The following is a 24,332-nucleotide window of genomic DNA, read 5'->3' on the forward strand; positions in this document are numbered from 1 at the left end:
TCTGTCTCACCTCCCTGCAGAGGAGAAGGGTTGCGAAGAAGTTCAGTTGCACCAGGAAGTGATCCGACCATGGCACTTCTTTTGTTTCACTTTTGCTTTGTGTCAGATCACCCACATCCATAGAGGTGAACACCTGGTGTAAGGCATGTCCATGACTATGAGTTGGGCCAAACCTATTTAGGGACAGCCCCATGGAGGCCATATTTTCCACAAAATCCTAAGTGGCCCCTTGTAAGGTTGTGTCAGCATCCCCTAGGACAACCAAGCTAGGTGTCTCCAGGAGCACATCTGCCACGACCTGAAGCAGCTCGGGCAGGGAATCCTTGGTACAGTGGGAAGGTCAGTACACCAAAAGGAATCCTGTACTGCTCTTATTGCCCAACTTTCAGAACATGCACTCAGAAAACTGGGTCTTCCCAATAGGCCTGGTGTAAGCTAATGACTTCCTAAAAATCACTGCACCTCCCCCCCCCCCATATGACCTGGGTTGCTGTGCGTAAGAGAAACCTGGTGGACAAGCAGCGGCAAGAATAAGCCCATCTGCCTCATCCAACCAAGTCTATGTCCCACATGCCAGGTCAGGTTCTCCATCCACGATCAAGTTGTGGATGGCAGTAGTCTTATGAATCATTGACCTGGCATGGCATAGCAGCACCTTCAAGTCATGTGGGTCTCCCTTGTTGATTCCAGTATCCATCCAGTCAAGACCAGACCCGGAGGCAGAGATAGTGTTCAAAAATCAACTAAACCTGCCTCCTCGGCAATGACATGGTATGGTCTTAGCGTAGCTCTTCCTTCTGCCCATGATCACTGAGTTCAGGTGTCTCAGTGCATTCTCCCCTGTGGAACCTGCCCCAGCCATTCTGTTGGCTGGGGCCCTTGGAAAGCATATGCTACTGTATAAAATTACTTTCTGGTAACTTCACCCACAATTCCCTGCCATCTTTCATTTTCATTTCTTTTTTGAGTTTTGGTTCTTTAGTTTCATTGGTTGTGTGTCTGTTTACTTACCTGCAAAAATTAATACAAAGCATTTTCTTAAAAATAAAGTTGGTAATGGGCAATGGAATATAAATCAAATGTCCCTGCAGGTTGGTTTTTTTATTTTATTTTATTATTATTATTATTATTATTATTATTATTATTATTATTATTATTATTTTGAAGAGGGATAGTTGACCATGGGTCTCCTGTGTTACACCCATTTGGCCGTTAGAAGCACAGAGGCATTGAGGTTTAAGGTGCTTGAACTCAAAATAGAGAAATTGCAAAAGGCAACGCTCACTCAGCACTTTCAAACTGGTTAAGATGTGATAAGTGCTCTGACACAGGACACTTTGGGGGTTTATGAACTGTAAACATGTCACACATACTACTTCAATGGATCGTGATTCATATTTGTATAGGTGAGTGGCTATTAAGATTCATTATTCTTTTTAGATTATGTAACAAAATAGATTCTATTTTGTACCTTCTGTTTTGCAGCGAGGAGAAGAAAATCCCACATATTTAAGCTAATAAAAGAATGTCTAAAATTTTATGTGTTGGTAAAGAGTAGACTTTTGGAATTCTGTTTTAGTGGTCAGATTGTTTAAAAATATTTCCAGTGAGTCTCAGAAGACAATTCTGGGTTAAATTGTTGCTATAATCAAGTGTTGCCTCTGTGTGTGTCATGGTTTGTTTGGTGTGTGTGTGTGTGTGTGTGTGTGTGTGTGTGTGTGTGTGTTTAAGCCAGTCATTAGCTTAGCCAATGAGCTAAAATAGTTGTAAAGTATTGCAATGAATTGGCCTGGTACACTGAAACATTTAGTTTGTTGTATTAGTGGTCAAATGGCATTGTGGGATGGGATATAGGAAGAAAAGGCTGTTCTTAGAGTAGCTGTTTATTAGTTACCTTTCTGTCTGAGGACTTTCAACCTCAGAATAACTATATTGTGGAATCGCTTTAGAAGAGCTGTGATAGAAATGTAACTTCTAGTTGTGATACTAGAAGAACATTGATCTGTCCACAGAACATAACCACAAGTTTTATGTGCAAATGCTTTACTGTAGGGGAAACAGGAATTTGTCACTTTGTTGATTTTGAAAACAGTAATAAAAAACACAAAATCGTTTGGGCATTGATATGCACAATAGGCGATTTGTAGGAAGAATAACATTTTCATAGTGATAACATTACAGTTTGAGGACTAAAAACATGCCATCTGTCACGTAACACCACAGCTTCTCTCATTTTACACTACAGTCACAAATGGAATCTCCCTGTTAGCTCAAATTATAATTTTATCAATGAAAAATTCATAATAATTGACATTATGTCTATTGACATTATGTCCCAGTGTAACTCACAAGGAGATCTGGGCAACCCAGAACTATGGAATACTAAGGTTCAAGGCTCTTTCCCCAAATAGAAACATATTAGTCATCAAATCAAGTCAATGGAAATGAGTTACTTAAGTTCAGTTGCTGTACCCTGAATACGAGTAACACCATTAGAATTCCAGTTCAAGATTTTCAGTTTTCAAACACCATGGAAATTCACTACAGATTGTTAGTTCACTTGAAATAAAATGTTATGCTGCATAGGCTATGCTAGGAAGGGGATAAAAATGCTGAATGATAGATGAATAGTCATACAAGAACGAACTCCATTAAAAGTAGAATCAGACATTTCAGGTATAGATATTTTTTAAAAAGATTAGGCACCTCTGTTATAATTTTGTGCTGCTAAGAGCATTTACAATAAAAAGTAACACACAGGAATGCATGAACATGAAGATCTAAAACTGACTAAAACCAGCAACACCATAAAATGCAAATAAAGCCAGCAGTAGTGAATAACCTTAATATAAAGGATTAAAAAACAAACCACTAAAAGCTTCTAATATTCTATAATGGAAAAACCTGGGTAAATTTTAAAGAGTTATTTACCTAGTCTTGAAGGTATCCAACCTAGGTGCCAGGCAAGATTGTCTAAGAAGGGCATTCCATAACTAGGGTGTCATCACTGAGAAGGCCCTCTCTCTAGTAGACACCTGTTGCACCTTGTTGGGTGGGGGTACCTGTAGAAGGGCTTCAGAAGATCTGGGTGGCAGGAGGTGCTGGTGCAATGCCACCCTGCTGCCCCCTGACAGTGGCATTGCACCATTTACTGGAATAGGGAGGAGTGGGCTAGTGTTGTGGCAAGATTGGGGCTGCGTGAGCACACTGGTGGAAGTGGCACATTGGTGAAGCGGCACAGCATTGTCCTTGCTACTGCTCTGACCCACCCCTACACCACTGTTGGGATGGAATGGCATGGTACTACCCTACTGTGCCAGCTGATTTTGCTCAGTAAGTATATATGGGGAGAGCAATCCTTCAGGAAGCCTTGTTCCATGCTGTTTCAGGCTTTCAACACATTCCAGCATTTCTAGCTGGGCCTGGAAGCTAACGTGGATGGCAAATTCCTGCTCAATTATAGGCATAGCAGTTGGTTTTGGTTACTAATCCTGCTCCCCTATTTTGGACCAACTAACTTTTCTGGATTGTTTTCAAGTGTATATAATGCATTACAGTAATCCACACAGGAGGTTCCCAGGTTGTGGCTATCTCTGATTTATCTCTCAATATGCAGACCCCTAAATCTCAACAGTAGGGCTAATCTAAAAGCTGGCCCTTTCTATTCGTCATCGCTGAAATTTCTACAGTTAACAATAATTTCAGTGGGAGCAGACCTTTAATAAACAGCTTAGTAATACTAAGGAGAACAGAATTCTTAGACGTCCCCTGAATGTTCTTATACATAGGTTATCAGTTCTTTATGCTATATGCCATAAAATAAAAGGTTGTTGGTCAATGCCGGTGTTGTAATGATGGGCCAATGCCCTTGCTTTCCATTTCATTACCTACTGAACTTCCCCCCACCCCTGAAATTATTTTAGCCTGCTTCGTAATGAGAGCATTACTGGAATGTGTAAACCCCACGGGCCAGAAGCAATATCATCCCAATAACATATCCTATAGCAAGAGAGTGCCGTCCTAATATCACCTGGGGAGTGTTGCATGAAAATTATGAGGGCCCATTTGGAGGAGCCTCCGCATCTTTCCTGGGAGTCTTGCCAAGAGGAAATGACATTCACAGATCTCCGGAGAAGAACCGCTCAGCAGAATCAAGGCACAGCATTTCATGCCTGCGGCCCTCTCTGGGAGAGCTGAGCCGGGTAGGGATTAGAATCACAGGGTCGTTTTGCCGCTTCAACAACCAGGCACAGGAGCAGAGGGGCACTGTGTAGTTTGAGCAGCCAGAGGCATTGCACTGACCCCCCCATGCCCTCTACTCAGCAAAATATTAGAAGTCACTTCATACAGAGGACAAGAAAGGTATGGATTATAAATAGTCAAACTCTAGGGTAGAGCAGGCTAGGAAAGGATGAAACAAGCACAATGTTACAAATCCTTGTTTCCTTGACCCTACTGAAATGCAATGAAGCTAAGCAGGTAATTTGTTCCACCTCATAGAACTTTCTTTTGTCAGAGCGCCTTAAGCAAAAGGGAGAATATGAGAGAGTCCACCTTCTCTGTGTTTCAAGCATTACAAAGGGAGGTCTGACCTCATCCCCAAAACACAAGATGCTTTGGTCACAGAAGTACAACTCACTGTTCTAGTGTAAACTGGCATTGACAGTGGGGATGCCAGAATCTACTTACTTAAAAAAACAAGGGGGGGAAAGCTACAGGTGTTCTGGACTACAACTCTCATCAGCCTCAGCCAGCATGGCCAATGGGTAGGAATAATGGAAGTTGTAGTTAAGAACATCTGGAAGGCAACAGGTTGCCTGCCTCTACTGAAAATGATTCAGGAATGGCTAGGAAATCTAAGACAGGTGGAAAACGGGCAAAAATAAAATAAAAATAACCTAAGCATGATTGGTCTTGGGAATTACAGCTGAGATATGTATAGGACTGGGGTGTAAGGCATGATAAGTAGGATTCCGATTCATGCAATAATAAGTGAAGCATTGTCTGATAAAAATATTCTCCCTCTATCAATCCTCTGTGATCAAAACACATGTCAAATGGACTTGCTGCTTGTTAGTTTTAGTTTTAGTTTAGATTATTTGTTTCAGACTACAGTGGTACCTTGGGTTAAGTACTTAATTCGTTCTGGAGGTCCGTTCTTAACCTGAAACTGTTCTTAATCTGAAGCACCACTTTAGCTAATGTGGCTTTCTCCTGCAGCCGCGCCGCCGGAGCACAATTTCTGTTCTTATCCTGAAGCAAAGTTCTTATCTGAAGCACTATTTCTGGGTTGGTGGAGTCTGTAACCTGAAGCGTTTGTAACCTGAAGTGTATGTAACCCGAGGTACCACTGTATTGATATTTTATATTGACTGTTGAACTTAATTATTTTTAATTGTATGTTGTTTGGTTATTAAACACCTTAAATAAATAACAAATGTAAAGGTGTGCTTGATTTCTATATACATAACAGAAAAGTGATGAACGCATTCATATATAGCTAACAATTTAAATATATAGTTTTTCAGGAAAACTGGTTCCTTCATTTCAGGAAAGCGACATTACATTTTATGGAGTAAAATATTCTTGACCATTTTCTCTGTTCTTTTCTTCTCAGTGGATACCATATCTCAAACTGTAGTAAGAGGGGTGGTGGGCCAAGCCATCAAACTGCCATGCACCTATCCTGTCCGAAACAGCTATGACCTTACCGTTATGTGCTGGGGCCGAGGCAGCTGCCCGAATTCTAAATGCAGCAACGAAATTCTCCGCACAGATGGAAGGCGGGTGATATCAAGAAACTCACATAGGTACCAGTTAAGGGGATCTGTGACATGGGGAGATGTGTCCCTGACAATTACAGGTCTAAATGAAAGAGATAAAGGATTGTACTGCTGTCGTATTGAAATCCCAGGCTGGTTCAATGACATTAAAATTACCTTGGATCTACAGGTTAATAGAGGTGAGTGGAATTATTATTCTCTGCCCATTTTCCCCATCCTATGAGAATTATGAAAAGTAGATGTTAGGTTTCTCTGCACTACAAGTTCACTGTGTGGGGAGTCTGTGGACCATTGTTTAGCTGCAGTTGATCTAGCTGGCAGCAGAGCTGAACTATCTAATCAAAAATATTTTCATCTGACCTATCACAGAATCTCAGTTAGTAAACAATTTCCCCTTCAACCTACTCATTTGTTGGCTTGAGTTGTCATCTTTTTGGCCACCATTTGCTTTGTTCCCATTCCATAGATGCAGTTCTGATACATATTTTTGTTGTTTTCTTACAGCAACAACTACAGTCTCCACCACAACAACCACAGTCTCCACCACAACTATTGCCACCACACCTCAAGTGATTATCACCACAAGTACTCCTTCTCCCTTAGTAACCACAGTTACTTTCCCACAAGCATCTCCTTTTATTTCAAATAGTCCTGATTCCCCCACTGCAACCCCCACTGATGCTCATATTCCAACAATGACCACATCTTTTGTGACGACAGACATGGCTGTCATCCATCGGTCAACTTCAAACCATTGGTCAACTTCTCCATCGGTCAACTTCAAACCATCACCAACCAGTCCATCAGTCAACTTCAAACCATCACCAACCAGTCCATCGGTCAACTTCAAACCATCACCAACCAGTCCATCGGTCAACTTCAAACCATCACCAACCAGTCCATCGGTCAACTTCAAACCATCACCAACCAGTCCATCGGTCAACTTCAAACCATCACCAACCAGTCCATTGGTCGACTTCAAACCATCACCAACCAGTCACCAGGATGAGTTGACCGAAAATATCTGTTGTTTTTTTACCACAGTGACTGCCCCTCCAGCTACAGGTACAATGCTTAACCCAGAAGAACTGCCTCCTTTAAGTTCAATTTATTTATTTATTTGCTCTAAGAATTTATAAAATGCTTGATATAAAATAGTTAACTGGTGAACAAGATGGCAGGGGGACCAGCCATAAGATAACATTGAAAGCATGACTGAATATTCTTCAGTAATAATCGAATCAGCTGCAAACAAAACGATAGCTGTTCTCCTAGGGAAAGTCTGAGTAAAATAAAAAGGGTTTTCAACAGGCACTGAAAGCACACAAGCTACATACAGGCTGTCAAATTAGAAATGATGGTGGAAGATCTGGGTGAAATAACTGGAAATCCATATAAAGACAGGACAATTTAAAGCATAAAATGGCGTAAGTGAGAAGGTAGGTGGAAGTGGAGAAGTGAACTCATTCCTCCTAAACACTGGCTCTCCCCATATGCCCCCCCGTGGCAATCTGGGACTAGAAGTAGCTCCAACTGAAAAACCAGCTAGGTTAAGCAACTTTGAGGAGAAAAGAAAAGAAAGGGGGTGGGGAATAGCTCCCCACTTCTTCTGTGCTCCTTTTAAAATATCCCCCCTAACCCCACCTTCCACTTTATCTGGATTGCTCTTCCCTCACAGTTACAGTCATACCTCTGGTTGCGAACGTGATCTGTGCGGGAGGCACATTCGCAGGCCACAGTGTTCGCAGCCTGAAGCATTGTGTCTGCACATGCGTGTGATGTCATTTTGTGTTTCTGCGCATGCGCGAGCACCGAAACCCGGAAGTAATCTGTTCCGGTACTTCTGGGTTAGGCGTGGTCCACAACCCGAAAACGCACAACCTGCAGCGTTCGTAACCCGAGGTATGACATTCTTAAGTGTGTTCCATTGTCTGTCGGATTGAAGTATTTCTTAGTTCTGTATTAATCTTTGCTGCAACAGCTATAGCTTGACCGCGTGACCCCAAAAATGTCTTTATTTCATGGGCCTGGGCATTTCTCCCAGAACCCAAAGGCAGAGCCAGTTTTCCAGAAGTCAAGTGTACCTTGGAACACAGTTACTTAAATCACATTTCATGTTCCAGATTGTTGGCGCTAGGACCAAAGAAACACAGAAGTTTCCTTTCCTTCTGCTTATGAGCTTCCTCATTTCCCATGCAACCCACCAAAACAATTGTTTTCAATTCTCCATTTTGAGCTATTCTTCAAGACTTTGTTAATGCAAGTCAGACCATGTAAGGAGGTTGCATTCACAAGAAGGATTCTTCATGGCAGAGAGGTCTGCCTATGATGACCTGCCTTTCCTACTGTAAAGGATTGGCCAGACTCCCCGGTGGCCTCTGTGAAACTGTCCTCAGAAATTCAGATTCTAGATTTGACATGTGCGTTCATGACTTAATTGTTTTGTTTTCCACAATCCAATTCCTAGCCACAAACAGCAGCCAACATCCAAGTCTGGGGATGGGCAGGGGGAGGAAGGAGGGCTCATTGATTTCCTTTTGCTCCCATGTGAAAAGACCCCATAAACTTAGGCAACAATTCCAGAATAAAACCCTCTCTTCCGAAAGAGAAAAATTCTAACCATAACCCATCTCACTTTAAAAACAAAAACCAATTCAAGGATTTCCTCAGATAATTCAGATGCCCGAAAAGCTTGCCAAGTCAGTCAGTATTTCCATATTACCTCGCCCCCCAATATGCACTCTGGTGAAATGGTGTGAGGGGGCTGCAAACTGGAGAGTTCATGGAAGCCTGAAATTTACAGTACTGTAAGTGAAAGACCATTTGTGAAAAATCACTAAAGATAATTTCCCTGAAGGTTCTCCTATGCAATGGACAGTTTGTGGTAATTATCGTAGGAACCAGGAAAAAGTAAAAACACCAGCATTATAAGGCAATATCCTACCTGGAGGTAAAGAGATCACAGTGGAATATGTTATCTGTTCTTTTCCAGTGTTTGGTGGGAACATACTCCCAAGTGGAAGGAATTATGGGACCTGAGATGCATGATGAGAAACAAAGCCAGGGCCCCAACATTATGTTTGTTGTCTCCACAGCCCCCATGTTACCTGAAGGAAAGTAGATGAAAGTAGTGGAAAGTGGTGGTGGTTGTGGGACTACCCAAGATGTGTATACAGTTTAATGTGAATAGATTCTTAAACCTGCCCCTTGCTACACAGTCCTGGGCTCAAAAGCAGCTGTTTGCCTCAGTGTCTCTCATTCCTATGGCAATGGAGCTGCTACTGGATGATCGCTGTGAGCTCAGTAGGCTGTATCTCCTGCTGCTTTCTCCTCCACTGTATTCTCTAGGTTAAGGTTACCAGATGTCCCCGTTTCCTGGGGACAGTCTCCGTATTTACAAATCAGTCCCCTGACAAAATCCATCTATTTAGTAGGAAGTTGAAAAGTGTCCCCGGATTCATTGAAAAAATCTGGTAACCTTACTCTAGGTGGGTGTTTTTATTGTCTGCATCAGCACTGTAGTCTACTCAGTCAAATGTTCCTCTTCAAATCCCTTAGAATCTCCTCAGAGAACTGTCCCTTACTTCTCAGAAGACCAAACCCTTCAGTCCCCCAAAAGTGCCGTGGTTCACCCACAGGTGTCAGAGAACTCCACTGGAAACAGGAATGGAAGTGAAAATCCCCAACATTCACATGATAATCAGAAGTCAGGAATAGAAATGACTCCAGCAAATAACAGGTAGTCTTCACTATTCTTTTTTTATCCGGAAATGTTGCACAAGTCATTACATTATTTTCTGCTCTTTTTCCTAACATTCCCCTTCCACTGAAATTAATTACTTCATTAATTACATACATTTCGGCCATAGCGAATAGTGAGATGAGTAACAGGTTTTAGCAGAAGCTGAACTGCAATGGAAAGAAAAGGTGCTGTTTGTGATCAACCTGGGATGGGAATGGCTACCTCCTTGTAACCCTACTCCAGGCATCCCACAAGGTTCCAGTGGTTAGGGTGGTTTCATTTGATTCATAATCCCATGTACTGGAAGAATATCTGTGGTGTCATGTTCTCATTAGTAGCTTTAAGCTGCAATGACATTATAAAGATGGCCACCACTGCAAATAAAAATAAAGGAAATTTCATTTTCTCGTCTGTTCAACCAGTTTTATTGTGTAAACTCTCATTGGAATGTTATAAGCTTTAAAATGTGTATTTATGATTTGTGATCCTCATTTTTTTCTCTTTTTTTTTTTAGCCAAAACCAGTTTGGAATTTCTGATATGCTAGTAACATATAAGGTATGTATTGTATTTGGTTGCTTACTTTTCCAACAAGCTCAGACTCCTGCCATATATGTACACAGGGAAAGGCATGGGATTTGGAGCAGAAACATTAGCCAGTCAGAAAGGGGTTAAGTGAGGTGTTACCAACATTTGGGGGTAAGTGGGCATACCTTGACACCAGTTACAAAATGACAGCTGTGGGGCCATGTCAGAACACAAAATGGCTGCCACATCTAAAAGAGCAGAAAAAGAGATGGGGCCACAAAATGGTGCAGGCATGATCCCTCTCCCACAACAGTCAACCTGTCAATGGGCAGAAATCCAGCTATATCAGCCACCACCAGACTTGTTCATGGAGGGAAACTCTTTGTTCCTCTTCTCTGTTCAGAATGGGTGGGAAGGTGTGTGTCCAATCCTGACACTCAATTAAATGTGACAGGTTTAAGGGAGTATATTCATTGTAGGAGAGACTGAGCCAGTGCAAACAGGAATGGAATAGAAAGATCAAGTCTCTGATGTATCGTGGATTTTTGAGATGTTTCCTGAGACTTTTCATGGGTGCCATAGATGATACTGGTGGGCACACTGGTACCCATGGGTTCTGTATTGTCAACCACTGGGACATGCATTACTTCCCTGAATCCTTCTCCTGCTCTACTCCAGGGAAGAAAAGCCAGGCCTTCAGCATACACCTGCATATGCTTTTTCTGGCCATACTGTAAGGACACAAGGGATTACCATGACAAGGCTGTTCCAATTTACACCCTCAAAAATGTGCCCTGATCGAGGTGAAAGAGAAATTTATTGAACGCTTGTCCCCAGCATGTGTAAATGTTCTTCTACTTACATCTCTAGTTCTGTAAAGGAAAAGCAAACTCGTATATTTGGAAGGTAGAGTGGGTTGGATCATAAAATCCAACTCAAGTGAAATGTGCTGACCGATCCACTCCTTTCAGCCCACCAACTGGAGCTTCAGGCCAGAACACTGGTGTCCAGGTGTCCTCGTCTGTTGGCAAACTTAACCTGGATCATAACAGTTTTAAAAGCCTATTTGGTTTGTATTTTTTCCTGTTAGGAAGTGCTGATTCTTGGTGCTACTGTGCTTTTGGTTCTCCTCTTGATTCCAGTAGTACTGCTAATGAGACGTAAGTATGAAATATACAGTTTGTACTTTGTTTTAAATAAATGCTTGGTACTGAAGAAATCTTTTGGAACTTTCCCCTAACAAAGCTCCAGTTTGCTAATCTAGTCCTAGAGCACACTAGCAAGACAACTCATTTTCATTCCACGAATGCCTCTGACATTTCATAGACCATTCTCTCTTGGTTGGTTGGTTGGTTGGTTGGTTCCTTCCTTCCTTCCATGCTGGAGAGGAAAGAGAGTATTTATTTTAATCATTTGATTATATTCATCAATTACCAGATAAGGATGGCTGCATTTCTGTTTGTATATTGTTTGAGAAAGTGCAGACTGCATAGATTTGGCTTTAAATGCATACTGAAATGAACTCTGCCCCCCCCCCCCCGCAAATCCCTACTCCCAGGTAAGTGTGTGTAGGACTGAGCCCTTGCACCAGTCTTCAGCAAAGCTATCAGATTCATGCATAATCAGCACCATAAAACATCAATATACACCAAAATAAAATTGTATTTAAACAGAGTAGACTATCAGCATAAAAAACAATTCAAGTGGTTGTGAAGCACCAGAATGTTGAACAAAACTGTGTTCCTGCAGCAATGTCCCTCCAATTTCACAGAGCTTTATTCTCTTTTCTCTTCTTTCTTAAAAGCTGCACACTCTTCTCTAGCACTGCAGCCCATGTCTCCTATGATTATTAAGGAATAGGGAGCCTTGCCACTTTCAGTGCTCCATTTCTCTTCCAGTGCATGAAACCCTCTTGGGTGAATCTTTGAAGTCACCCTCAGCAATCTCTTCCTGTGTGGTCTTTCAGTTGTGCACAAAGAAGAGTCCTGACTGCTTGCTATGCTATTCCTGTTGCTTTTAGTGAAAGTTTTCTACTCCTCAAGAGTTGGGTATTATGACTTAGCCAAGTCTGTTGGTTCACTAAATTGCATCATACTGTCCTAGAATAGATGTTCCTCTTAAAACTAATCAATCTTCATTCCCTCTCTAGGTAAAAAGATTAGAAAATACCACATTGACGAAACCAAAAGGTTAGAGTTTAGTTTGCAATCCAATTCTTTTTTGTGTCTAATTGAAAGAGAGACATAATAATTTTTATGTGAGCCCACACTAACATTTCTGGTTCTATTTATTCCCCCTTTCCCTTTGTGTTTATTACCCTTACCCAATAGCCCTGTCCTTTTTAATTTTTCTTTTAGACTGTAAATAATCCTCAGGGCAGGACTTGTGTTCTTTTCTTGGGAAATATCAATGTGGCCATAGTAATTGTTCTGCACTTATCCAATGGATGCTATCCCATAGGCTTAATATGCTAATATTGAAGGGTGGGGGGAGTAATAAGGATTTATTTATTTTTTACTATCCTAAGAAATCTGTTATCCTAAGGTGTATGTTGACACACCCACGACACCTACAGACTCCACTGACTTTCAGGCCCATCTAAATCCATGTATTGTACAATACTTTTACCTATTCATGGGTTGGCAATCTTAATTTGGCACCAGAACTACAGTATAGCGAAAGAAACTGAGCTAAATGAATAAGTTAAACAAAACAACCGTGTACTTATTTACCCCAAGTTTTAAAAGACTTGTGCTTGTCCTTGCAGCTTAAACACACATGAAGAACCCGAACAAACAGTTGCTGAAACAGGAGGAGAGAATGGAATGTTTCCTCTGTAGCAGTCACATTTTTACATTCAAATCTAGCTACAAATTCAAGATCCATGAATGGAAGCATTTCGAAGAAGCATTCCTGAATGATAGATTGCATAACTTATGCTGATCGCCCTATTGCATCTATTTGCCAACTAACCACTTCATCTCCCCGCCCCCCCCCGCTGCTTCTCTTCTTTTATTGGGCTCTCTTCCCTGCCTCAACCTTTCATGTGTAATTTTAAAATCCTGTACTAAGCATAAAATGAATGGTAAATAATGGTAGTGGCTGTGATATTAGTTGCAGCTGTGGCAGCAGCAGCAACAGCATGTTGGTCTATTTTCCATCTGGTAGTAATCTGCTATTCCAGCAGTTACTAATAATGCTAAACTCTATTACTTAAACATTTTCTTCCTCAAATTTCTAGCTGTTTAGCTTACATCATGCAAATCCTTTTACAAGTAATACATATTAATCATGCTGTATGTAAAGAAGCATTGCAGAATTATTGTTATTGGTAGTGGTAGCAGCACTGTATTTAGACAATGTATATACAGCACTGCTTAATTACAATACAATAAAAATTAAAATTGATTAAATCTATTAAAAATGTTTAAAATAAATCAAATCCTTAAGTAAACTATTCATGTATTGCCTAATGATGAGGACTTCTGCCTTATGCAGACTGCCCCAGAAATGCAAGTGAGAATTGCTCTCTTCCATGTGTTTGAGCTAGCTCATGTTTGAGTTTTACAAGTACTCATAATTTTTAGTTTAATGGGCCATCTAGGCTCTGTATCTTGGTAGATTCAGTGTCGCCATTGTCTTTAGTTTATTCAGTCATTTTCTTTGGAGCAAACATGTCCATGAGAATGTTGCACACTGCCACAATAAATGGAAATACATGCCTTTCTGTTCTTTTACAGCATTTTGCAGACAGACTGGGGTTAATGTTTTAAAATTACAAGTGTATAGTGCTACCTAAAGTTTAAGAGTTGATTCTTGAATCTTTGCTGAGATTGATTTCATAGGCACTTTCCCATGCATTCTGTTCCATTACCCAAATTCTTTCCCCAACATTTTTGCAATCCTGTTATTCAATATCCTAAGACAGCTAGAACCATTAGCGCAGTTTGCACCATGGTCTTGCGATGGAAACCATACCTTTGTTCCTGTTTGTCAACTGCCTCCATGTTGTCTGATGTTGCCTCCAAGCTGTTAACCAGGCATTTTGCCGAGTCTTGAAGAATGAGAAATAACCGTGGTGCAGTTACAACTTGTCTGTTACTCTTTCTTCCAGATATGGCAAGTTGGTGGGGCTGAAAGGGGGAGACAACCGCAGTAGGGGGGTAACTAGAAGTGGAAAAGCACCTTCGGCAAGGGTAGTGCACAATGTGGAATGCCTCCTTTGACCAATGAACAGACAGGATTTGATTCAAACACTCCCAACCTATCTGACATTTCATTCTGAAAAGTTATAATGCATCATACACATGCACTCCTCAAGATAATGGAGAAGCCAGTCTGAGCAAATCTGCCTTATGGAGACTGAGCCCCACAAATGCAAATTAGATGCAACAGAGGCACCTGAGCATTCCTTCTTCCCCACCTTGCTCTCCATATCCTCACTTCCAATTATTTACTCTGGCTCATGTTTGAATTTACAAAGGAAATCAGAGGACAGGAACCTGCACGGAACGCTAATGAATTCTGTTGGGACATATGTAAATGGAAATGCACTGAACTAATTCATGAGGAACTGATACCAGCTGTCAGCACATTTAATGAAAGGTTAAAGAGATCTTTTGGAGAAGCAACCAAGAGAGACATACATTCCTCTAAAGAAATAAGGCATAACAAATACAATCCCGGGATGCAGAGAAACTTGGCAAACATGGCAGCTCTTTAAAGAGCGACAAAGTAAAAGAAAAAAGACGTACTGTATTAAGGTTAACATTCCTTCTCACTTAAGAAGTCCTTCAAAGCAAGGATGAGTGAACTGACTGACCCATTAGTACCTTATTGCAATTCAGAATCTGTTAGCCAAATTAAGTTTGATAAAAGCTTCCATGTATTATGTCCTATGATTTTTGGAGCATCTTTGAAGTTTTGTGCATATGTGTTTACAGAGTGCATCCTGGAAATGTTCACATCATGTCATTCTTTTTCTATGATGCCATGGAATCATGGGTGACAGATGGGATTCTGGCTATGTGCATCATCATCATCATCACCATCATTCCACCTTTTCCCCAGGCATCTTAATTTTTAAAACCGCAGACAAACTTACATGCTTTGTAGCTAGGCTACTGAAGTAACATCTTTTACTCATTGATATTACCCACTGAATAAATGTCATATGGCTCTAGAAACATCAGCACATCAGCTGATCATCACCGATCATTAACAAGCAATCAAGCATGCATACATAGATGGGCATTTCTGCACCTGATACATATCACAATTTTATTTATTTATTTAAAGTGTCTCCAACCCACTCTTCATCTACAGTGATACGTAAATTACAAAATGTAAATGATAAAATACATATCAATTGAAAAACAAAACACAGAGCTCAAGGCAAGAGAGCAAGCTAAATAATCATCAATTTATAATGCCTGGACAAACAAGTAAATAGCCTGATGCCGAAATTTTAACATTTGTACCAGTTGCACTCGTGAGAAGAGATTCCATGATACAGGCACCTCCAGAGAAGGCTCATGTTCCGTCTCACCTGTTGGTGCCTGGGTACATGGAGATAGACCTTGCTGGGCTTCTTGCACCAACTAGAGAATGCCAGGCACTTCTGGAACACATATCCGAAGATATATGCACACAATACAACAGCAGAGTCGAAGCAGAAGCTACGCATTGGAGATGTGGATTTCTAAGCTACTTTATTATGTACAAAACAGAACAAAAGAACAAAAGAAAACATGGCTCCTTTCTCCATCTCCGAGAGAGCAGAAAAGCAATAGTACAACATAATGGAACAGTGTAACTGAAACTTCCGTTCTCATGACTCCAACAGTACAGAATGTCAACACAGACATGTGATGAAAACAATTACACATCCTGCAACGGGAGGAATGAAATCCCAACATCCTCCCCCATTTCATGTAACTGTTGCTGCATTACCTAATGCAGCTGTGCACAATCAAACATACAGTCGTTATGTATATAACAGACATAATGAGCTTCCCTCAATTGCAAAAAAGACATTGAAGAGCCTCCTGAGAAGATCTCAGAGCACAGTCAGTCTGGTATAGAGAGAGGATCTTCAGTTATACAACGGCATGCCTATTTATAAGACATGAAGCCAATGCTACGGTACTGCTTTAAAATCACACAGCAAAGACAATTAGTTACACAAGGGTGTAGTTCCGAGGAAATCACATTTACTAAACAATATTGTTCTGCTAAAATTCCATGCCACCAGCCTGGTAATTCAACCCCTTTCTTTAGACTGTATCAACACAAGCACAAGTTGCCATGGTGATTTCACAATCACCCGTTAACTAGGTGGACCGGAGGAGCATTTTTTGAACATATGTTCCTGGAAGCAGAGGTGAGGCATGGGATGCATTGTGAGATTAGCCCCAGCAATATGGTAGGCTGTTTACAAACATTATAGCATCCATATGGAGTGCCATCATGCCAATATATTTTTCACTTATGCTCACATGCAAATTTTAAGATTTGAACCTGTTCCCAGTTAGAGTATAACAGCTTCTATTGCTTTTAAAGTATAATTTTTCTTTGGATATAAGTGTTTTTTCTACTCCCCCCTTATATAAGATGAGTTTTGTAAGCCTCTGATGTATCGTGAATCCAACTCGACATCAGAGAAGAAATTCAGTTTGCTATCCCATTTCCATGTGGTGTGCTGACATTCATTATCCCTTGAGACTCTTTTAGGAACTGCATTTATAACCAGGGTGATGGTGGGGATGGTGGGGAATCGATCCAGTTTAATGTTCCCTTGAAATTCTACAGTGCTCAATTCATTGCAATTACTATGGCACACAGAACAGCAGCTTCCTGGCCCAAGTGGTTTTTAATTTGTTCCGATTCAATGTCAAAACTTAATGGTATTATATCTGGAGAATCCAAAGGGACAACAGCTCGGCTTCATGAAGCAATGTGGTAATTAAATCAAAGATTTAGCTTATGTCTATGAAATCATTTGACGGGTACCTATACCTGCAGCTTGGGGGAAATTGTCTACACTAAAATGACCAATAAATTGGCTCAAAAAGGCCTGAAGAGAGAAGATAATGACCTAACTAGCCCGATTAATATAGAGAAGGCGGAGAAAAGTAATTAAAAACGAAGATACAGCTATTTCGGAACAAGGATTGGATAATGAGGAAACACAAAAGAAAACTATAGCAAAGCCAGCCAGTGGCTGAGATAGGAAGGCAAATCCTTTAAGAAGAGGGAATTAAAAGATTATTTCAAGATTAATAGAATACCAATGTAACTTTCTTAATAGACCTCATTATAGCAGATGGTTCCTACCAGTGCTTTCATCCTCGTTTCATTACTTTTCTGGTTCATTTCCAAGTTCTAAGTTGAATGCAAACACATTTGGGTTTTTGAGGAAGGTGAGAATATAAGTAATATATTTGCTAAAAAGCCCAGCTGATGAGCAGCGTTTTTTGTCATAAGAAGAGAGGTAGAAAATGAGTGACAGAAGAACAATGCAAGATGACTAAATAAAACAAGCACAAAGGCTCCAGAGCTAAAGAACAGGTAGTTTCACAGCAATGACAGAGGGTGGCCTTGTAAGTATAACAACTCTGGTTAGCTGTGGCTAGGATTTTGAACTTGCTCCTGATGGACACCTGGCTTGAGTTTCCCCACTCTCCTTTTAATGGCTTCCACCGTGTGGCAAAAACTCTGCTTTCTAGGAAGCTTTTGGGGGAGCATGGTAGTTTTTATTCTATCTGGAGTTTTTACTTTGCTGCAGGATTTTTTTTTAATGATATTGAATTTTGCTGCTGCTTCTGCCTGGCTAGGGCTTCACTTACAGTTCTTTCTATTATTTATCCTTTAGATTTGCTGCATCTGCTTTGAGTTGTGATGTTGTAGTTTTATTTTATTGCTTTTGCTGGGACGAGATGTCATGGACTGATGATAGCAGATGCTACATGAAGCCATAGCATAAAATTTCCATAGTAGTAGCCATTTTAAATGTTTATTATCGTAGCTCCCCCCCCCTCCTTCCCACTACCCCTGTGTCACCACGAAATTGGCTCTGGGGTGTTTTAGGAGAACCCCCAAAATAGTGCATGGGGAAGGGGGTCATTCTGTCTGGTGAACTGCAATGGTTGCGCAGATGGAACATTTGCATGTTCCCAATACTTCTGGCATATTTATGTCAATGCAAATTCAGCTTTAACAGGCAATAAATTATTAAATTCATATTTAGCGTGTTGTAATCTTTGATTCAGATTTGGAGAAGGGGATACTGCAAATAGACTTAAAAAGGGATTCACTGTTTTCTCTACATTACATGCTCACCATTCAATAGTACATGAATGGTTATTTTCAGGAATATTATTTTCAAAATATTCCTGAAATTCAACTCCCTTCTGTCTTAAACCCCCCCCCCCCCATTATTCAGAAGCCCCGTGTTTAAATGCCAAGAGCCAGTGTGGCTGGAGCAACCCTGTCAGATTATTATTATTACTGTTATTATTATTATTATTATTTAAGCAACATCAGTTAACTGCATGGCAAGACACACTGGAGCATGATCTGAAGTAGCAATTCTATCTATATGACATACTATTACATACTGAAGTAGAGGAGATGAAATAAAATAAAAAATAGTCCACCTAAAAATGATTTTGGTGCAATCCCGAAAGAAACGTAAATTCACATTCTGTGCAGTGCAGAGCATGCAAAATGCAAACTCAACCCAATCCAAACTCCGATATATATATTTTGGCACTGACCTCCCTGAAGATTGGATTTTACATGGAGGAGTTCTCCTAGGTAAAATCAGTTCATAAGCCAGGTGTGGAGAACCTTGGGCTTTCTAGGTGTTGCTGCACGCATAACTCCCATTAGCCCCAGCAAGCATGATCAATGATCAATAGCTAGGGGTGAAATGGAAATAGGGATGATGAATGTATAATCTGTAGCGAACCTTAGGGCCAGGTATGTCTCTGAAGCTGCTGCATTCCTGAAATTATTCCAAAGTGATTATATTGTGATGAAATGTCACATATATGTGCCTTACTGCAATAATCGCTGGTAGGTGGTTGCTTTCCATTGTTGTGCTTAGGTATCGACTATCTCCGTTTTAAGTTATCTGTGTGATAAAATAGGCACTGATTATCCTTCTCTCCCAAACTCAGGCTTTACCAATATGCATCATAAAAGCCACGTGCATATTTAATGCACTATAGAGCATGTCTGTGGAGAAATCCACAGTGCTCAATCCAGTAATGAATCATTTATGGGGGTTTGGATTATCTTTGTGTACTGAATTAAGATGTCTCTGCACAAAACAAGCCCCCCTTGACACAATTTGCATCACAGGCCTCACTGCAATATGATGTACGTTGCGCAGATGAATTATTTACTGAAGTTTTGGATCATTTGCCTAGCACCAAATTAAGCTGTTTAATTTGAAATCTCTCCTTAAACCTTCTAACCTTTCCCTTAAAAAAAAAAAAACAGAATTGTGTATATAAAATGTCTCTTTTAAAAAATTCTTCAGGTGAAAAAAATGAAACAGGTTAAGGTTAAAGGTTTCTCTTCTTGATGGCTGTGTCCCTACTATTTGTTTTGACAAACCAGTTTTGCTTCAGCTCAGAAACAGCTGGCAGATGCTGAGAATGCTACAGAGTTAAGTCTTAGCTAAACCAGGTTCTTCTACAGTGTCATAATCATTTGGAAGAGCCCCTCTGGTGTGAAAAATGGCTCCATCCCCATGCTCTCAAAATACTTGGGGTCAGCCAGTGAAATTGATTGGTGGATAGGTTCAGGTCAAAGAAAATGAAGTATTTTTCATGCAATGCACATTTATTTTAGAGCAGAGATGGGCAACTGGAGGCTGCCAAAACAGCATTGGACGACAACATCAAAACAGCATTTTGTCCAGCAACATCTGGAGACCAAAGTTTTCCCACCTAAAAGGTAAACAGTTCTCTGGAGGGCATTTCATAGAAAGGGTACTAGCTGAAAAAAGTCTTGTCCTTGGAAACCCACTTAAACCTGTGAAAGGAGACACTTGGAACAAGGTTTCAGAAGGTGACCTTAAGTAGGCTCATATGAGATGGTGCAGTCCTTCAGTAGACCTGTGTATAGGCCATTAAGGTCCTTATAGGCAGAGCAAGCACTTTCAGCTAAGCCTTCCTAAGCCTTCCCTGATGTTTTGTACTGTGTTTTCTGTAGCAAAATGACTGAGACATCTAACTTCTTTCTCTTCGAACTTCTCACTTCTGCTATTTCTTTTTGCCAAGCTTGCTCCCAGCACAGAGTGAATGCCAGCGTATCTCATCTATCATTCATTGCCATGAACTTACACTGCTGTCTGCAACATTTCCACTGGGCTGAGCCCTCTGTGCTTTGGTTTTTGTTTCCGTGCTCTGTTTTCCACTTCACTTTCAAATCCAGCCACAATACCTCACTTTTTTGTCGAGCACTCTTCATTTCCAAGGTCTCAGAGCACTTTACACTAACACATATCCAGCTGTATAACAACTCCGGTAAAGAAAAGAATGGAACTTTTGGTTCATGACCCACCAGCACTGACAGGAAGAGTTGCAGCTCAGCACGGTAGTTGAGGGAAGGAAATAAAGAAGAGTATAGTCTCAAATTGAAACAGTAGGGGACAATTAAAGTGAGAAGGATGTAATTATTACACACACTGAAAGCTGAATATTTCTTGAGATTAAAATGAGAGAAAGAGCATAATTTTGACATAGCAATTCCACATCCCCACATGTTGTAACCATTTCCTGAAAAATTGATGGGTACAGCCAATATGTGGTGAAATGTGACAGAATAAAACACATTACATCAGCTGTCTTGTATCGCTCAGCAATTCTTACGTGAAAAATAGAATAATGGAAATGTCCCCTTAGCCTCTGACATTATTTTGAACCAGCCTTCCTGAAATATGGCTACTACCCAACTTATAGGTGATTCGGGTGTCCTCTGCTATAGAAACACTGCTGTTGCAGGGAATTAGCATTTTTCCAGTCTACACAATGGTAAAAATGAACTCTTAGGGGGAAATGAACTCTTACCTGTTCATCATCCACCCATCTAAGTAAAAACATTATATGTAACTGTTTAACATAACTGTTAAATATATGTGTTTGTTCCCCATTACAAGATACTGCTAATGAAAATTCACTATGCTATGGATGAAAAAACACTATTTACACACACACACACACACACACACACACACCGTAGTTTCAGTGAGAATTGCACTGAAACACCTTTTATGGATGATTTGGGTGATATGAGAGAGTCCAAGTTCCTTTTCATACCAATATTTGGGAACATATTAAGGTACCTCGTGAGGGAAGGCTTTCACAAAAAAGCCTTCTTCTAAAAAAGGAGTACTATCAGAACAGCTCTGTAAAACTTCATCTGAAGCAAGAGTCTCTAAAACTTTGATAGGATCTTTGAGTTAAACCTGGAGAAGACTATGTTCCTTTCCTATATATGTCAGCCCTTCAACTTCTGACTTGAAGGAAGAATCCTAAAACTGTAGTGGAATCTTTGGGCTAAAATTCGGTTTAATGATGGCTAGAATCCATGGAGAGCAGAAGCTTTCAATGCAGAACAAAATATATGGCCCATTCTTTATACTGGTGTCTTTCAGAAGCACATAAAATATTAAAGTATTATGTGCTGATATTCTGTTCTACATGCAGTCTTATAGATGCTCCTTCAAAAGCCTTAATTTCTGTCCACATTTCATTGTCTAGTTAGTGGGACTGTAGCCCTCCATTGAAGCTGCAATCCTGAACATCTTTATTAGGAATTAAGTCTTATTGAAATTAATAGGAGTTACTCCTGAGTAAAAATACATAGGATTACAGTGTTAATTTTCCATTCTTGTCTATTCAGTTCCACTCACATATTTAAATTACTTCATGGTGGGAAAAGACTCACATTCTGTGCATAATTGCCTCTATACAGATTTCTCATACCATGATGTTTGCAGCTTCAAAAGCCAATGCAATGAAGGAGGGAAGGAATATTCCACAATAAAAAGAGAAGCCATTGTGATGTACTCTCTCTGTCTTACTTACTTTACCAAGGAGATGCAATTCAAACTATATAATTTGCATTGCTGCTCACATCCCTGCTAAAAAGAACCATGTATGTGTAATTCAAAATACGGTCATTTCAGGGGGATGTGAGATATGGAAACGCATTGCAAATATAAAAATAAACCTTATTTAAGAAGAGAGAGGTTCATTATTTTATTCATTTGGGAGGGACGCGGGTGGCGCTGTGGGTAAAACCTCAGCGCCTAGGACTTGCCGATCACATGGTCGGCGGTTTGAATCCCCGCGGCGGGGTGAGCTCCCGTCGTTCGGTCCCAGCTCCTGCCCACCTAGCAGTTCGAAAGCACCCTTAAGTGCAAGTAGATAAATAGGTACCGCTTTATAGCGGGAAGGTAAACGCCGTTTCTGTGTGCTGCTCTGGTGCCGGTTCGCCAGAGCAGCTTTGTCACGCTGGCCACGTGACCCGGAAGTGTCTGCGGACAGCGCTGGCTCCCGGCCTCTAGAGTGAGATGAGCGCACAACCCTAGAGTCTGTCAAGACTGGCCCGTACGGGAAGGGGTACCTTTATTCATTTAAAAGCATTTATAAACTGTTTAATATATATATATTTTTTAAAAATCTGTAAGTGGTGCTCATTAAATAGCACTGGGTTCTTTTGGAAACATACATCAGACAAAAGCAGTTAAGAGCTTTTTAAAATTTCTTGTAGCCTAACATCACAATATATTACATGACAAAACAATGTGTGTAAATGACAAATTGAATGCCGGGACTCCTGTGCCTAATGCTGCTGAAAACCAAAAGATAAGAGGGGAAATGTAGCATTATACTTTCAGTTGCCTATTAATTCTTAACTAATAATAAATTACACTCAAATCTGCTTGATTGGAAAAGATGCAGAAGCCTCATGAAGGCGATAAAGGAGAAGGAGCTGCATGGCAAAGAAATACGAAATGCTGGGAAAATAAGATCCCTGTCTGAGAAATTCTGCTGAAGAGCTTTTTTCTCTCATTTTGGAGCACTTCTCCAGAAATAATGGGTGGAATACACAAAGCACTGCTACAACCGAATGCCATTTTTTTAAACCTGCTGAGCTATAGTTTTCATAGCACTTTTTCCACTGGTGGTGGTGGTGGCAAACTGTGTTGGGAGGATAGGATCTTGGATTTGGGGTGTTCAATTCTCTGGATATATTTAAAATTGAAAACCAGACTTCCTAGCTTCTGAAACTAATCAATATCTTCCAATTGTAAATAGAACTTCCTTATCCCCTTTTAGATTGCTTACTCGGACTGTGGAAATGTCCAGGATTTCTTTTTGAAGGTCATCGTAGGGTTTCAGGCTCTGCATATATACGTGCTTAATGTGATGTGTAAAAAAGCTGGTCACAATTGAAACCATTATACCAGGATTCCAGGTGAAATCTGAGGTGGCGGCTGGAAGCCATAAATAGAATCCTCAGTGCTCCTTCCCTCAAGTTACTAAAAGCAACAGGAAGAGTATTATTCAGAGTCTTAATCACAGTAAAGCACATGGTAGGTATGGAAGCAGCTCAAGGTACTGTACAACTTCATTTCCTTAGGATCTTTCGAAAGAACAGTGTTAGACAGCAACTGATGATTTCCTTCTATCAGTCCACGATAGAAAGTGTTCTCTCATACTGTATTACGGTGTGGTACGCTGGTTTGACAGCCATGGACAGAAAGTCCCTACAGAGGGTGGTGAAGACAGCACACAATATCATGGGCTGTCCCCTGAGTCTGCTAGATGTCATCGCAGGAGACCATTGCCTCGGAAGAGCGAGGAACATTCTCAGGGGTGATTCACACCCTGGCCAGCACCTTTGGGCAGGAGATATAGAAGAATGATAAGCCGCACCAACAGGTTAAAGAACAGTTTCTACCCGTGGTGGTGGTGATGATAATGTTATAATTTATACCCTGCCCATCTGACTGGGTGGCTTCCAACATACAGAAAAACATAACAAAACATTAAACATTAAAAAATAACCTTCTTTATACAGGGCTGCCTTCAGATGTCGTCTAAACCTCCTTGGCTCAGGGGTCGCATACCATCCAACATTTATATGATGAAAAGAGCAACATCCTACCATACCCTCCAATATTTCTCTGATGAAAATAGGGACATCTAAGAAAAAGCGGGACACTCTGGGATCAAATCAGATCCCAGTATGTCTTCT

At 40.6% G+C, this 24,332-nt stretch overlaps 2 protein-coding genes across 2 annotated transcripts; one reads left to right on the forward strand and one right to left on the reverse strand.

Moving 5' to 3' along the window:
• The first annotated feature begins 1,224 nt into the window (after positions 1 to 1,224).
• LOC310669463 (uncharacterized protein) lies at positions 1,225 to 13,438 on the forward strand. Its single transcript, XM_083423530.1, has 9 exons — positions 1,225 to 1,406; positions 5,618 to 5,962; positions 6,288 to 6,522; positions 6,748 to 6,848; positions 9,342 to 9,522; positions 10,040 to 10,082; positions 11,143 to 11,212; positions 12,202 to 12,241; positions 12,820 to 13,438. Exons 1-9 carry the CDS (start codon positions 1,361 to 1,363, stop codon positions 12,890 to 12,892), a joined length of 1,134 nt encoding a protein of 377 aa, XP_083279656.1. The 5' UTR covers positions 1,225 to 1,360; the 3' UTR covers positions 12,893 to 13,438.
• LOC310669728 (uncharacterized protein) lies at positions 11,218 to 23,617 on the reverse strand. The gene is made up of 3 exons (XM_083424171.1): positions 23,420 to 23,617; positions 14,031 to 14,185; positions 11,218 to 11,432 (listed from the first exon to the last, which is right to left on the reverse strand). Exons 1-3 carry the CDS (start codon positions 23,531 to 23,533, stop codon positions 11,348 to 11,350), a joined length of 354 nt encoding a protein of 117 aa, XP_083280297.1. The 5' UTR covers positions 23,534 to 23,617; the 3' UTR covers positions 11,218 to 11,347.
• Positions 23,618 to 24,332: the final 715 nt, after the last annotated feature.

This window comes from Podarcis tiliguerta, assembly GCF_965153285.1.
Source record: "Podarcis tiliguerta genome assembly, chromosome: 2".
NCBI lineage: Eukaryota > Metazoa > Chordata > Lepidosauria > Squamata > Lacertidae > Podarcis > Podarcis tiliguerta.

Coding starts and splice junctions, on each gene's coding strand:
- LOC310669728 (XM_083424171.1), bottom strand. CDS start 23,533: ATGGTTTCAATTGTGACCAGCTTTTTTACACATCACATTAAGCACGTA. Junction 14,186..23,419: donor TGGACATTTCCACAGTCCGA/GTAAGCAATCTA, acceptor TCCCCCTTTCAG/CCCCACCAACTTGCCATATC. Junction 11,433..14,030: donor GTTGACAAACAGGAACAAAG/GTATGGTTTCCA, acceptor TTTCCTCTCCAG/CATGGAAGGAAGGAAGGAAC.
- LOC310669463 (XM_083423530.1), top strand. CDS start 1,361: ATGTCACACATACTACTTCAATGGATCGTGATTCATATTTGTATAG. Junction 9,523..10,039: donor ATGACTCCAGCAAATAACAG/GTAGTCTTCACT, acceptor TTTTTTTTTTAG/CCAAAACCAGTTTGGAATTT. Junction 10,083..11,142: donor ATATGCTAGTAACATATAAG/GTATGTATTGTA, acceptor TTTTCCTGTTAG/GAAGTGCTGATTCTTGGTGC.